Source organism: Phyllobates terribilis, unplaced genomic scaffold, assembly GCF_046119375.1.
Source record: "Phyllobates terribilis strain yellow unplaced genomic scaffold, ASM4611937v1 Scaffold_4__5_contigs__length_816908805, whole genome shotgun sequence".
Lineage (NCBI taxonomy): Eukaryota > Metazoa > Chordata > Amphibia > Anura > Dendrobatidae > Phyllobates > Phyllobates terribilis.
Window position 1 is genome coordinate 810,325,958 of NW_027362764.1, and position 18,241 is coordinate 810,344,198.

Consider the following 18,241-nt stretch of genomic DNA (forward strand, 5'->3'; position numbering starts at 1 on the left):
CACCGGCTCTGATCAGTGAGACGTCAGCGGTAAGTGCCTGGATGTAAGTATTATTCTGTATCTGCACTGTGTGACTGGGAGTGATAATGTTACATGTAAAATCCCTTAGGCTGCATTGTAACATTTGTGTGAGAAATGTCCAGATCTTTTTATCGGATGGTCCACGGACTCGTAGAGTTTTATAGATCCATTCACACATCCATGAAAATCCCGGATCTGAGAATGAGATCTAAGAGGGTCAGAGAATCTCCTGTTCTGATCCGATATTGAGGATTATAATAGGACATGCTCAATGCGTCTGTAAAACAGGGCAGCACACCGACACTGCACACAGATGCAGGAATGTAGCCGTATTATGTATAGCACAGTCCCTTAGTATATAGTGTACTCACTTATTATGTATAGCACAGTCCCTTAGTACATAGTGTACTCACTTATTATGTATAGCACAGTCCCTTAGTATATAGTGCACTCACTTATTATGTATAGCGCCGTCCCTTAGTACATAGTGTACTCACTTATTATGTATAGCACAGTCCCTTAGTACATAGTGTACTCACTTATTATGTATAGCACAGTCCCTTAGTATATAGTGTACTCACTTATTATGTATAGCACAGTCCCTTAGTACATAGTGTACTCACTTATTATGTATAGCACAGTCCCTTAGTATATAGTGCACTCACTTATTATGTATAGCGCCGTCCCTTAGTACATAGTGTACTCACTTATTATGTATAGCACAGTCCCTTAGTATATAGTGTACTCACTTATTATGTATAGCACAGTCCCTTAGTATATAGTGTACTCACTTATTATGTATAGCACAGTCCCTTAGTATATAGTGTACTCACTTATTATGTATAGCACAGTCCTTAGTATATAGTGTACTCGCTTATTATGTATAGCGCCATCCTTAGTTATATAGTTTTATCTTTTATTATGTATAACACCCTCATTTATTACCTATCATCCTCTCTAGTTATATATAGTGCCGTCCCTTATTATATAGCTTCCTCTGCTGTTATGTACAGTGCTGTCCCTTACATAGCGTATTCTTGTTATTTTTGTCAGTCACAGCGCCCTCTTTTATTACATAGTCGTCTCTTGTTAGGTATAAAATGACTGCTGATGGAGCAGCCGGTGACCAGAAGACCAGTCCATCAGAAAAGAAGCTTTCCCATGCTCCATCAGCCGTCATTGCATTATATATCCAACAAGAGAGGGCACTGTGTAATAAGGTACGGCAATATACATAATAAAGGAGGCTATGTAAGAGGTATATATGTGTGTGTGGCTATATATACATCTGTAGCTTTGTCGTCATAAAAGGGCTATGGATATCTGTAACAGCAGCAGCAGACAGAACGTGCAATGAACCCTATTCTGCTCTATACACTGTCCACAAACCCCGCCTGCCTAACTCCTGCTATCACCAGGATTAATAGATGCCGCTGGATTAGTCCTTAGAAGGACTGTTAGTTCAGATGTATATTTGCTCTTGAATACCTAACTAATAAACTGCCAATTCTCTCCCTAGCTCAGCAGCAGCTGAGCTCAGGCGCCAGGTCTGATATAGACCTGATGACGCTGTGCGGCCAGCCAATCACCGTAATGCCACAACCAACATGGCTGCGGCATTACAGTGAGTGGCAGGCAATCCCTGCATGTTCATTGGCTCTGAAAAGAGCGCCAAACATGCAGGGAGGAGACCTAAGCTCCCGCCCGAGTAACCCGGAAATACTCGGCGAGGGCCGAGCATCTCGAACAGTGGGATGCTCGGGTGAGTACCGAGCAGTGGGATGCTCGGGTGAGTACCGAGCAGTAGCGAGCATGCGCGCTCATCTCTAGTGGTCATGTTATCAGGAAACCGTCGCTCATGCTCGGGTAGAGGATGAGTCCTCTGGGCCCATGCTTTCTAAGGGCAGCTCCCAGTAGTGTTGATAAGGTGTCAGTACAAGCTTATATAATGGCACGGGACTTTCCAGCTTTTATTACCTTTAGGACGGGCCATGGGAAATCCAGCACTGCAGGACAGGACCTTAAATTCAGGACTGTTCTGCAGGGTTGAGGATACTTGGAAGGAAGACAGGAGTCATCTGTTGAGCGGTGGAGCTGGCACTTACCGCAGCGTCTCCTTGATGGCCCCCTTCATTAGAGGCATGAGGTTCAGTAGCTGGTTCAAGTCTTGAGGGTTTTGGGCCTCTGCTTTGCGAACCTCATCCCTGAGTTCTCTCTGTACAGATGGATTTCTGGCCAGTTCAAAGAGGGTGAAGAGTAAGGGCATGGCCGTCTGCAGGGGCAAGAAGGCATAAGTCAGACAATATATTCCCAGGATTGAAGGTAAGATGCTGAGGAATAAGGGGGAAGAGTAAGGGCTTCGGCATCTGTGGGAACAAGAAAACACAAGTCAGACACTTTAGACGCCCATGAAACGGTGAAGAGTTAAGGGCAAGGGCATCTGCAGAGACAAGAAGACTAACGTTAGACACAACGGATGCCCAGGAATTGGAGTAAAATATAAAGGTATGGCTCACAGCAGGGGCAAGAAGAGGAGTCAAACATAACAGACTCCTAGGATTGGAAGTAAAGAATAAGGGCATGGTCATCTTGGTGGATGGCGTTAAGGCGAGACAAAAAAATCAAACACAACAGATTCCTGGGAATGATGGTGAATAGTATGGGCCTGACTCTGCAAGACCCCAAACACAAGACCCCAAGAAGGGAATGAAGTGTAAGGGCATGGCCATCTGTGGGAGCAAGCAGACACAACAAGACACCATGAGGGGGATGAAGAGTGAGGGCATGGCCATCTGCGGGGCAAGTAGATGGGTCAAACACAAGACCCCAAATAGGTGATGAAGAGTAATGTCATGGCCATCTGTGGGGGCAAGTAGACAAGAGTCAGTCACAAGACCCCAAGAAGGGGATGAAGAGTAAGGTCATGGCCATCTGTGAGGACAAATAGACAAGAGTCAAACGCAAGACCCCAAGAAGGGGATGAAGAGTAAGGGCATTGCCATCTGTGGGGGCAAGTAGACGAGTCAAACACAAGACCCCAAAAAGTGGATGAAGAGTAAGCGCATGGCCATCTGTGGGGACAAGTAGACAAGAGTCAAACGCAAGACCCCAAAAAGGGGATAAAGAGTAAGGGCATGGCCATCTGTGGGGGTAAGTAGACGAGTCAAACACAAGACTCCAAAAAGTGGATGAAGAGTAAGCGCATGGCCATCTGTGGGGACAAGTAGACAAGAGTCAAACGCAAGACCCCAAAAAGGGGATAAAGAGTAAGCGCATGGCCATCTGTGGGGGCAAGTAGACACAACCAGATTCCAAGAAAGTGATTGTAAGTAAGGACATGGCCCTCTGTGGGGACAAGCAGACAAGAGTCAAACACAAGACCCGAAAAAGGGGGTGAAGTGTTCAGAGCATTGCTATGTACAGCGGCAAATAGACTAGAGTCAAACACCACAAAACCCCAAGAAGAAGGTGATTTAAAGTAATGGCATGGCCATTTGTGGGGGCAAGTAGACAAGAGACAAACACAAGACCCCAAAAATGGAAAGAAGAGTTAAGGGCTTAGCCATCTTCGGGGGCAATTAGACAAGAGTTATACACAAGATATAGAGAAGGTTGATGGAATGTAAGGGCATGGCCATCTGTGGGGGCAAGTAGACAAGAGTCAAACACAAGACCCGAAAAAGGGGATGAAGAGGATGAACATGGAGGCCATTTCATATTGAGTATATACAGTAACACATCTGGAACATAACCCCAATATATTAAGTTTGAGACATTTATCGGTCACTTGTTCACTATTGTACCTTGAGGAGGCCATATACTGCAGATGACAGAACATCTCCGACCCCACCCCCCCCCCCAACCAACCAGCTTCTCGTTTTCTTAATACAGAAGGGAAGTGGCCCATCAGGAGCTTTTCTCCATGAGAACAGAGGATTCGGCATGTTGAAAATCAATATGCCCATATCTGCCATCAGTGGAGAATGGAAACACTTCCACGCATCAGATAGTCTGCAGTTTGTGCAAGTCATCCTCACCGCCGTGAAGAGCTGCATACCACCAGAAATGTGAGATATTAGCTGGTGATCCACCATCATGTACAACCACCACGTAACCAGTAGCAGACCACTGGACCGTGAGCCCCTCTCACCGTGTCCACTCCTCCAGCCATCAGCTCGGTGATATTGGCTTTTATAGAGTCCAGTGGAAGTTCTCCCTGTAGCAGCAGCTCCGCCATTATCCCAGAGTATCCACGCTCCTGACCCAGACAGAACTCCTGGTAAATGTTCTGGATGCACCGATCTGCTGCAGGGAGATCGGGGAAAGGAGAGGTGAGATGGTGCACACCGGGCAGAAGATGATCTCCAGGACCTGTGAGGACTCACCCTGCTCGAATATAATGTCCCAGGACTTCATATGTTCCCTCCATATGTGGCTGTCTGACAGTCTCATCAGCTGGTGGGGGAAGTAGATCAGTGGAAGGGTGGTCTTTATCATTGTCTCCACTGCACTGATAAACCGCAGGGACTCCTGGTTTGGATGTTCCTCCAGAAGTCCAAGACGTTGCCCATACAAGACGTAACTGCTGGCTGCAAAATCCAATACACGGTGAGAACCATACATGCCCGGGTTATACCAGCTGTATCAACATGTTATACACGGGGAGATGCCCAGGTTACACCAGCTGTATCAACATGTTATACACCGGGAGATGCCCAGGTTATACCAGCTGTATCAATATGTTATACACGGGGAGATGCCCAGGTTATACCAGCTGTATCAACATGTTATACACGGGGAGATGCCCAGGTTACACCAGCTGTATCAACATGTTATACACCGGGAGATGCCCAGGTTACACCAGCTGTATCAACATGTTATACACGGGGAGATGCCCAGGTTACACCAGCTGTATCAACATGTTATACACCGGGAGATGCCCAGGTTACACCAGCTGTATCAACATGTTATACACGGGGAGATGCCCAGGTTATACCAGCTGTATCAACATGTTATACACCGGGAGATGCCCGGGTTATACCAGCTGTATCAACATGTTATACACCGGGAGATGCCCAGGTTACACCAGCTGTATCAACATGTTATACACGGGGAGATGCCCAGGTTACACCAGCTGTATCAACATGTTATACACAGGGAGATGCCCAGGTTACACCAGCTGTATCAACATGTTATACACCGGGAGATGCCCAGGTTATACCAGCTGTATCAACATGTTATACACGGGGAGATGCCCAGGTTACACCAGCTGTATCAACATGTTATACACCGGGAGATGCCCAGGTTACACCAGCTGTATCAACATGTTATACACCGGGAGATGCCCAGGTTACACCAGCTGTATCAACATGTTATACACCGGGAGATGCCCAGGTTACACCAGTTGTATCAACATGTTATACACCGGGAGATGCCCAGGTTATACCAGCTGTATCAACATGTTATACACCGGGAGATGCCCAGGTTACACCAGCTGTATCAACATGTTATACACCGGGAGATGCCCAGGTTATACCAGCTGTATCAACATGTTATACACTGGGAGATGCCCAGGTTACACCAGCTGTATCAACATGTTATACACCGGGAGATGCCCAGGTTACACCAGCTGTATCAACATGTTATACACCGGGAGATGCCCAGGTTACACCAGCTGTATCAACATGTTATACACCGGGTGATGCCCAGGTTACACCAGCTGTATCAACATGTTATACACCGGGAGATGCCCAGGTTACACCAGCTGTATCAACATGTTATACACGGGGAGATGCCCAGGTTACACCAGCTGTATCAACATGTTATACACCGGGTGATGCCCAGGTTACACCAGCTGTATCAACATGTTATACACCGGGAGATGCCCAGGTTACACCAGCTGTATCAACATGTTATACACCGGGAGATGCCCAGGTTACACCAGCTGTATCAACATGTTATACACCGGGAGATGCCCAGGTTATACCAGCTGTATCAACATGTTATACACCGGGAGATGCCCAGGTTACACCAGCTGTATCAACATGTTATACACCGGGAGATGCCCAGGTTACACCAGCTGTATCAACATGTTATACACCGGGAGATGCCCAGGTTACACCAGCTGTATCAACATGTTATACACCGGGAGATGCCCAGGTTATACCAGCTGTATCAACATGTTATACACCGGGAGATGCCCAGGTTACACCAGCTGTATCAACATGTTATACACCGGGAGATGCCCAGGTTACACCAGCTGTATCAACATGTTATACACCGGGAGATGCCCAGGTTACACCAGCTGTATCAACATGTTATACACCGGTAGATGCCCAGGTTATACCAGCTGTATCAACATGTTATACACCGGGAGATGCCCAGGTTACACCAGCTGTATCAACATGTTATACACCGGGAGATGCCCAGGTTACACCAGCTGTATCAACATGTTATACACCGGGAGATGCCCAGGTTATACCAGCTGTATCAACATGTTATACACCGGGAGATGCCCAGGTTACACCAGCTGTATCAACATGTTATACACCGGGTGATGCCCAGGTTACACCAGCTGTATCAACATGTTATACACCGGGATATGCCCAGGTTACACCAGCTGTATCAACATGTTATACACGGGGAGATGCCCAGGTTACACCAGCTGTATCAACATGTTATACACCGGGATATGCCCAGGTTACACCAGCTGTATCAACATGTTATACACCGGGAGATGCCCAGGTTACACCAGCTGTATCAACATGTTATACACCGGGAGATGCCCAGGTTACACCAGCTGTATCAACATGTTATACACCGGGAGATGCCCAGGTTACACCAGCTGTATCAACATGTTATACACCGGGAGATGCCCAGGTTACACCAGCTGTATCAACATGTTATACACCGGGATATGCCCAGGTTACACCAGCTGTATCAACATGTTATACACCGGGAGATGCACAGGTTATACCAGCTGTATCAACATGTTATACACCGGGAGATGCCCAGGTTACACCAGCTGTATCAACATGTTATACACCGGGTGATGCCCAGGTTACACCAGCTGTATCAACATGTTATACACCGGGAGATGCCCAGGTTATACCAGCTGTATCAACATGTTATACACCGGGAGATGCCCAGGTTATACCAGCTGTATCAACATGTTATACACCGGGAGATGCCCAGGTTACACCAGCTGTATCAACATGTTATACACCGGGAGATGCCCAGGTTACACCAGCTGTATCAACATGTTATACACCGGGAGATGCCCAGGTTACACCAGCTGTATCAACATGTTATACACCGGGAGATGCCCAAGTTATACCAGCTGTATCAACATGTTATACACCGGGAGATGCCCAGGTTATACCAGCTGTATCAACATGTTATACACCGGGAGATGCCCAGGTTACACCAGCTGTATCAACATGTTATACACCGGGTGATGCCCAGGTTACACCAGCTGTATCAACATGTTATACACCGGGAGATGCCCAGGTTATACCAGCTGTATCAACATGTTATACACCGGGAGATGCCCAGGTTACACCAGCTGTATCAACATGTTATACACCGGGAGATGCCCAGGTTATACCAGCTGTATCAACATGTTATACATCGGGAGATGCCCAGGTTATACCAGCTGTATCAACATGTTATACACCGGGAGATGCCCAGGTTATACCAGCTGTATCAACATGTTATACACCGGGAGATGCCCAGGTTATACCAGCTGTATCAACATGTTATACACCGGGAGATGCCCAGGTTACACCAGCTGTATCAACATGTTATACACGGGGAGATGCCCAGGTTATACCAGCTGTACATATATAATTATATACAGGAGATGCCCAAGTTATACCGGCTGTACATATATAATTATATACAGGAGATGCCCAGGTTATACCAGCTGTACCTATATAATTATATACTGGAGATATCCAGGTTATACCAGCTGTACATATATAATTATATACAGGAGATGCCCAGGTTATACCATCTGTACATATATAATTATATATAGGAGATGCCCAGGTTATGCCAGCTGTACATATATAATTATATACAGAGATGCACAGGTTATACCAGCTGTACATATGTAATTATATACATTGAGATACCCAGGTTATACCAGCTGTACATATATAATTATATATAGGAGATGCCCAGGTTATACCAGCTGTACATATATAATTATATACAGGAGATGCCCAGGTTATACCAGCTGTACATATATAATTCTATACAGAGATGCACAGGTTATACCAGCTGTACATATATAATTATATACAGAGATGCACAGGTTATACCAGCTGTACATATGTAATTATATACATTGAGATACCCAAGTTATACCAGCTGTACATATATAATTCTATACAGAGATGCACAGGTTATACCAGCTGTACATATATAATTATATACAGGAGATGCCCAGGTTATACCATCTGTACATATATAATTATATATAGGAGATGCCCAGGTTATGCCAGCTGTACATATATAATTATATACAGAGATGCCCAGGTTATACCAGCTGTACATATATAATTCTATACAGAGATGCACAGGTTATACCAGCTGTACATATATAATTATATACAGAGATGCACAGGTTATACCAGCTGTACATATGTAATTATATACATTGAGATACCCAGGTTATACCAGCTGTACATATATAATTCTATACAGAGATGCACAGGTTATACCAGCTGTACATATATAATTATATACAGGAGATGCCCAGGTTATACCAGCTGTACATATGTAATTATATACATTGAGATACCCAGGTTATACCAGCTGTACATATATAATTATATACAGGAGATGCCCAGGTTATACCAGCTGTACATATATAATTATATACAGGAGATACCCAGGTTATACCAGCTGTACATATATAATTATATACAGGAGATGCCCAGGGTATACCAGCTGTACATATATAATTATATACAGGAGATGTCCAGGTTATACCAGCTGTACATATATAATTATATACAGGAGATACCCAGGTTATACCAGCTGTACATATATAATTATATACAGGAGATACCCAGGTTATACCAGCTGTACATATATAATTATATACAGGAGATACCCAGGTTATACCAGCTGTACATATATAATTATATACAGGAGATACCCAGGTTATACCAGCTGTACATATATAATTATATACAGAGATACACAGGTTATACCAGCTGTACATATGTAATTATATACATTGAGATACCCAGGTTATACCAGCTGTACATATATAATTATATACAGGAGATGCCCAGGGTATACCAGCTGTACATATATAATTATATACAGGAGATACCCAGGTTATACCAGCTGTACATATATAATTATATACAGGAGATACCCAGGTTATACCAGCTGTACATATATAATTATATACAGGAGATACCCAGGGTATACCAGCTGTACAGTCATGGCCAAAAGTATTGAGAATGAGACAAATAGTAATTTTTCCAAAGTTTACTGCTTCATTTTTTGTAATGGCAATTTGCATATACTCCTGAATGTCAAAGAGTGATCAGCTTAACAGCAATTACTGTACTTGCAAAGTCAATTTTTGCCCAGAAAATGAACTTTAACCCCCAAAACACATTTCAACATCATTGCAGTCCTGCCTTAAAAGGAGCAGCTAACATCGTTTTAGTGATTTATCCATTAACACAGGTGTGGGTGTTGATGAGGACAGGGCTGGCGATCAATCAGTCATGATTAAGTAAGAATGACATCACTGGACACTTTAAAAGGAGGCTGGTTCTTGGTATCATTGTTTCTCTTCAGTTAACCATGGTTATCTCTAAAGAAACATGTGCAGCCATCATTGCACTGCGCAAGAATGGCCTAACAGGGAAGAGTATCGCAGCTACAAAGATTGCACCTCAGTCAACAATCTATCGCATCATCAAGAGCTTCAAGGAGAGAGCTTCCATTGTTGTCAAAAAGGCTCCAGGGCGCCCAAGAAAGACCAGCAAGCGCCAGGACTGTATCTTAAAACTGTTTCAGCTGCGGGATCGGACTACCAGCAGTGCCGAGCTTGCTCAGGAATGGCAGCAGGCTGGTGTGAGTGCTTCTGCACACACTGTGAGGCGGAGACTCTTTGAGCAAGGGCTGGTTTCAAGGAGGGCAGCAAAGAAGCCACATCTCTCCAGAAAAAACATCAGGGACCGACTGATATTCTGGAAAATGTACAGGGAGTGGACTGCTGAGGACTGGGGCAAAGTCATTTTCTCTGATGAATCCCCTTTTCGATTGTTTGGGACATCTGGAAAACAGCTTATTCGGAGAAGAAGAGGTGAGCGCTACCACCAGTCTTGTCTCATGCCAACTGTAAAGCATCCTGAAACCATTCATGTGTGGGGTTGCTTCTCAGCCAAGGGAATCGGCTCACTCACAGTCTTGCCTAAAAACACAGCCATGAATAAAGAATGGTACCAGAAGGTCCTCCAAGAGCAACTTCTCCCAACCGTCCAAGAGCAGTTTGGCGCCCAAAAATGCCTTTTCCAGCATGATGGAGCACCTTGCCATAAAGCAAAGGTGATAACAAAATGGCTCATGGAACAAAACATAGAGATTTTGGGTCCATGGCCTGGAAACTCCCCAGATCTTAATCCCATTGAGACCTTGTGGTCAATCATCAAGAGACGGGTGGACAAACAAAAACCAACAAATTCTGGAAAAATGCAAGCATTGATTATGCAAGAATGGACTGCTATCAGTCAGGATTTGGTCCAAAAGTTGATTGAGAGCAGCCAGGGAGAATTACAGAGGTCTTGAAGAAGAAGGGGCAACACTGCAAATATTGACTCATTCTAACTGTCAATATAACCTATTGGTCCTCATAATATGATTGCAATTATATTTCTGTATGTGATATAAACATCAGACAAACACTAATAAAAACCAGAGGCCAGCAGATCATGGGAAAAGATCATTGTGGTGTCATTCTCAAAACTTTTGGCCATGACTGTACATATATAATTATATACCGGAGATACCTAGGTTATACCAGCTGTACATATATAATTATATACAGGAGATACCCAGGTTATACCAGCTGTACATATATAATTATATACAGGAGATACCCAGGGTATACCAACTGTACATATAGAATTATATACCGGAGATACCCAGGTTATACCAGCTGTACATATATAATTATATACAGGAGATACCCAGGTTATACCAGCTGTACATATATAATTATATACAGGAGATACCCAGGGTATACCAACTGTACATATAGAATTATATACAGGAGACGCCCAGGTTATACCAGCTGTACATATATAATTATATACAGGAGATGCCCAGGTTATACCAACTGTACATATAGAATTATATACCGGAGATACCCAGGTTATACCAGCTGTACATATATAATTATATACAGGAGATACCCAGGTTATACCAGCTGTACATATATAATTATATACAGGAGATACCCAGGGTATACCAACTGTACATATAGAATTATATACAGGAGACGCCCAGGTTATACCAGCTGTACATATATAATTATATACAGGAGATGCCTGGGTTATAGCGGTGGTGTATCCGATGTTACTGACCCTCTAGTGTGAATCTGAAAAGGTCGGCGTACAGGTCCACGGTCAGGGCGCCTCTTGTGTTCTTGTTTATCCTCCTTTGCATGAGGGAGACGAAGTCGGCAGCGACCTCGTCCAGGAACGGCAGGAACTTCTTTACCCCCTTTAGGTTCAGAACCTCCTTGTTCATAATTATGCGGTCCGACCTCCAGGCTTCTCCATTCCTGTGAAGACACAGACACCACCACTGACAACCCACCACAGATCAGACCACTGACAACCCGCCACAGCTTTGACCGCTGACAACCCACCACAGATCTGACCACTGACAACCCACCACAAATCTGACCTCTGACAACCCACCAGAGATCTGACCACTGACAACTCACCACAGATCTGACCACTGACAACTCACCACAGCTCTGACCTCTGACAACCCACCACAGCTCTGACCACTGACAACCAACCACAGCTCTGACCACTGACAACCCACCACAGATCTGACCTCTGACAACCCACCAGAGATCTGACCACTGACAACTCACCACAGATCTGACCACTGACAACCCTCCACAGCTCTGACCTCTGACAACCCACCAGAGATCTGACCACTGACAACCCACCACAGCTCTGACCACTGACAACCCACCACAGCTCTGACCACTGACAACTCACCACAGCTCTGACCTCTGACAACCCACCAGAGATCTGACCACTGACAACTCACCACAGATCTGACCACTGACAACTCACCACAGCTCTGACCTCTGACAACCCACCAGAGATCTGACCACTGACAACCAACCACAGCTCTGACCACTGACAACCCACCACAGCTCTGACCACTGACAACCCACCACAGCTCTGACCACTGACAACTCACCACAGCTCTGACCTCTGACAACCCACCAGAGATCTGACCACTGACAACCAACCACAGCTCTGACCACTGACAACCCGCCACAGATCTGACCACTGACAACCCACCACAGATCTGACAACCCACCACAGATCTGACCACTGACAACCCGCCACAGCTTTGACCGCTGACAACCCACCACAGATCTGACCACTGACAACCCACCACAAATCTGACCACTGACAACTCACCACAGCTCTGACCTCTGACAACCCACCAGAGATCTGACCACTGACAACTCACCACAGATCTGACCACTGACAACCCTCCACAGCTCTGACCTCTGACAACCCACCAGAGATCTGACCACTGACAACCCACCACAGCTCTGACCACTGACAACCCACCACAGCTCTGACCACTGACAACTCACCACAGCTCTGACCTCTGACAACCCACCAGAGATCTGACCACTGACAACTCACCACAGATCTGACCACTGACAACTCACCACAGCTCTGACCTCTGACAACCCACCAGAGATCTGACCACTGACAACCAACCACAGCTCTGACCACTGACAACCCACCACAGCTCTGACCACTGACAACCCACCACAGCTCTGACCACTGACAACTCACCACAGCTCTGACCTCTGACAACCCACCAGAGATCTGACCACTGACAACCAACCACAGCTCTGACCACTGACAACCCGCCACAGATCTGACCACTGACAACCCACCACAGATCTGACAACCCACCACAGATCTGACCACTGACAACCCACCACAGCTCTGACCACTGACAACCCACCACTGACAACCCTCCACAGCTCTGACCACTGACAACCCGCCACAGCTCTGACCACTGACAACTCCCCACAGCTCTGACCACTGACAACTCACCACAGATCTGACCACTGACAACCCACCACAGATCTGACCACTGACAACCCACTACAAATCTGACCACTGACAACCTACCACAGATCTGACCACTGACAACCCACCACAGATCTGACCACTGACAACCCACCACAGATCTGACCACTGAGAACGCACTACAAATCTGACCACTGACAACCCACCACAGATCTGACCACAGACAACCCACCACAGATCTGACCACTGACAACCCACCACAGATCAGACCACTGACAACCCACCACAGCTCTGACCACTGACAACCCGCCACAGATCTGACCACTGACAACCCACCACAGCTCTGACCACTGACAACCCACCACTGACAACCCACCACAGATCTGACCACTGACAACCTACCACAGCTCTGACCACTGACAACCTACCACAGCTCTGACCACTGACAACCCGCCACAGCTCTGACCACTGACAACCCACCAGAGATCTGACCACTGACAACCCACCACAGCTCTGACCACTGACAACCCACCACAGATCTGACAACCCACCACAGATCTGACCACTGACAACCCACCACAGCTCTGACCACTGACAACCCACCACTGACAACCCTCCACAACTCTGACCACTGACAACCCGCCACAGCTCTGACCTCTGACAACCCACCAGAGATCTGACCACTGACAACCCAACACAGCTCTGACCACTGACAACTCACCACAGCTCTGACCACTGACAACCCACCACAGATCTGACCACTGACAACTCACCACAAATCTGACCACTGACAACCCACCACAGATCTGACCACTGACAACCCACCACAAATCTGACCACTGACAACCTACCACAGATCTGACCACTGACAACCCACCACAGATCTGACCACTGACAACCCACCACAGATCTGACCACTGACAACCCACCACAGATCTGACCACTGACAACGCACTACAAATCTGACCACTGACAACCCACCACAGAGCTGACCACAGACAACCCACGACAGATCTGACCACTGACAACCCACCACAGATCTGACCACTGACAACCCACCACTGACAACCCACCACAGATCTGACCACTGACAACCTACCACAGCTCTGACCACTGACAACCCACCACAGCTCTGACCACTGACAACCCGCCACAGCTCTGACCACTGACAACCCACCACAGATCTGACCACTGACAACCCACCAGAGATCTGACCACTGACAACCCACCACAGCTCTGACCACTGACAACCCGCCACAGATCTTACCACTGACAACCCACCACAGATCTGACAACCCACCACAGATCTGACCACTAACAACCCGCCACAGCTCTGACCACTGACAACTCCCCACAGCTCTGACCACTGACAACTCACCACACATCTGACCACTGACAACCCACCACAGATCTGACCACTGACAACCCACCACAAATCTGACCACTGACAACCCACCACAAATCTGACCACTGACAACCTACCACAGATCTGACCACTGACAACCCACCACAGATCTGACCACTGACAACCCACCACAGATCTGACCACTGACAACGCACTACAAATCTGACCACTGACAACCCACCACAGATCTGACCACAGACAGCCCACCACAGATCTGACCACAGACAACCCACCACAGATCTGACCACAGACAACCCACCACAGATCTGACCACTGATAACCCACCACAGCTCTGACCACTGACAACCCACCACTGACAACCCTCCACAGCTCTGACCACTGACAACCCGCCACAGCTCTGACCTCTGACAACCCACCAGAGATCTGACCAATGACAACCCAACACAGCTCTGACCACTGACAACTCACCACAGCTCTGACCACTGACAACCCACCACAGATCTGACCACTGACAACTCACCACAGATTGACCACTGACAACCCACCACAGATCTGACCACTGACAACCCACCACAAATCTGACCACTGACAACCTACCACAGATCTGACCACTGACAACCCACCACAGATCTGACCACTGAAAACCCACCACAGATCTGACCACTGACAACGCACTACAAATCTGACCACTGACAACCCACCACAGATCTGACCACAGACAACCCACCACAGATCTGACCACTGACAACCCACCACAGCTCTGACCACTGACAACCCACCACTGACAACCCTCCACAGCTCTGACCACTGACAACCCACCACAGCTCTGACCACTGACAACCCACTACAGCTCTGACCACTGACAACCCGCCACAGCTCTGACCACTGACAACCCACCAGAGATCTGACCACTGACAACCCACCACAGCTCTGACCACTGACAACCCGCCACAGATCTGACCACTGACAACCCACCACAGATCTGACAACCCACCACAGATCTGACCACTGACAACCCACCACAGCTCTGACCACTGACAACCCACCACTGACAACCCTCCACAGCTCTGACCACTGACAACCCGCCACAGCTCTGACCACTGACAACTCCCCACAGCTCTGACCACTGACAACTCACCACAGATCTGACCACTGACAACCCACCACAAATCTGACCCCTGACAACCCACCACAAATCTGACCACTGACAACCCACCACAGCTCTGACCACTGACAACCCGCCACAGATCTGACCACTGACAACCCACCACAGATCTGACAACCCACCACAGATCTGACCACTGACAACCCACCACAGCTCTGACCACTGACAACCCACCACTGACAACCCTCCACAGCTCTGACCACTGACAACCCGCCACAGCTCTGACCACTGACAACTCCCCACAGCTCTGACCACTGACAACTCACCACAGATCTGACCACTGACAACCCACCACAAATCTGACCCCTGACAACCCACCACAAATCTGACCACTGACAACCTACCACAGATCTGACCACTGACAACCCACCACAGATCTGACCACTGACAACCCACCACAGATCTGACCACTGACAACGCACTACAAATCTGACCACTGACAACCCACCACAGATCTGACCACAGACAACCCACCACAGATCTGACCACAGACAACCTACCACAGATCTGACCACTGACAACCCACCACAGATCAGACCACTGACAACCCACCACAGCTCTGACCACTGACAACCCGCCACAGATCTGACCACTGACAACCCGCCACAGCTCTGACCACTGACAACCCACCACTGACAACCCACCACAGATCTGACCACTGACAACCTACCACAGCTCTGACCACTGACAACCCACCACAGCTCTGACCACTGACAACCCGCTACAGCTCTGACCACTGACAACCTACCAGAGATCTGACCACTGACAACCCACCACAGCTCTGACCACTGACAACCCGTCACAGATCTGACCACTGACAACCCACCACAGATCTGACAACCCACCACAGATCTGACCACTGACAACCCACCACAGCTCTGACCACTGACAACCCACCACTGACAACCCTCCACAGCTCTGACCACTGACAACCCGCCACAGCTCTGACCACTGACAACTCACCACTGACAACCCTCCACAGATCTGACCACTGACAACCCACCACAGCTCTGACCACTGACAACCCACCACTGACAACCCTCCACAGCTCTGACCACTGACAACCCGTCACAGATCTGACCACTGACAACCCACCACAGATCTGACAACCCACCACAGATCTGACCACTGACAACCCACCACAGCTCTGACCACTGACAACCCACCACTGACAACCCTCCACAGCTCTGACCACTGACAACCCTCCACAGCTCTGACCACTGACAACCCGCCACAGCTCTGACCTCTGACAACCCACCAGAGATCTGACCACTGACAACCCAACACAGCTCTGACCACTGACAACCCACCACAGATCTGACCACTGACAACTCACCACAGATCTGACCACTGACAACCCACCACAAGTCTGACCACTGACAACCTACCACAGATCTGACCACTGAAAACCCACCACAGATCTGACCACTGACAACCCACCACAGATCTGACCACTGACAACGCACTACAAATCTGACCACTGACAACCCACCACAGATCTGACCACAGACAACCCACCACAGATCTGACCACTGACAACCCACCACAGATCTGACCACTGACAACCCACCACAGATCTGACCACTGACAACCCACCACAGATCAGACCACTGACAAGCCACCACAGCTCTGACCACTGACAACCCGCCACAGATCTGACCACTGACAACCCACCACAGCTCTGACCACTGATAACCCACCACTGACAACCCACCACAGATCTGACCACTGACAACCTACCACAGCTCTGACCACTGACAACCCACCACAGCTCTGACCACTGACAACCCGCCACAGCTCTGACCACTGACAACCCACCAGAGATCTGACCACTGACAACCCACCACAGCTCTGACCACTGACAACCCACCACAGATCTGACCACAGACAACCCACCACAGATCTGACAACCCACCACAGATCTGACCACTGACAACCCACCACAGCTCTGACCACTGACAACCCACCACTGACAACCCTCCACAGCTCTGACCACTGACAACCCGCCACAGCTCTGACCTCTGACAACCCACCAGAGATCTGACCACTGACAACCCAACACAGCTCTGACCACTGACAACTCACCACAGCTCTGACCACTGACAACCCACCACAGATCTGACCACTGACAACTCACCACAGATCTGACCACTGACAACCCACCACAGATCTGACCACTGACAACCCACCACAGATCTGACCACTGACAACCCACCACAGATCAGACCACTGACAAGCCACCACAGCTCTGACCACTGACAACCCGCCACAGATCTGACCACTGACAACCCACCACAGCTCTGACCACTGATAACCCACCACTGACAACCCACCACAGATCTGACCACTGACAAC

At 47.9% G+C, this 18,241-nt stretch overlaps 1 protein-coding gene across 2 annotated transcripts in view; it reads right to left on the reverse strand.

Moving 5' to 3' along the window:
• The window catches only part of LOC141266132 (cytochrome P450 11B, mitochondrial-like), a 65,154-nt gene that overhangs the window by 13,095 nt on the left and 33,818 nt on the right, over positions 1-18,241 (reverse strand). For both annotated transcript variants that reach the window (XM_073680094.1, XM_073680095.1), the window contains exons 3-6: positions 11,637-11,836; positions 4,407-4,610; positions 4,172-4,326; positions 2,127-2,293 (exon numbers count right to left, since the gene is read on the reverse strand). In XM_073680094.1, the coding sequence (XP_073536195.1) occupies positions 2,127-2,293; positions 4,172-4,326; positions 4,407-4,610; positions 11,637-11,836 (726 nt within the window). The remainder of the gene's footprint in view (positions 1-2,126; positions 2,294-4,171; positions 4,327-4,406; positions 4,611-11,636; positions 11,837-18,241) is intronic.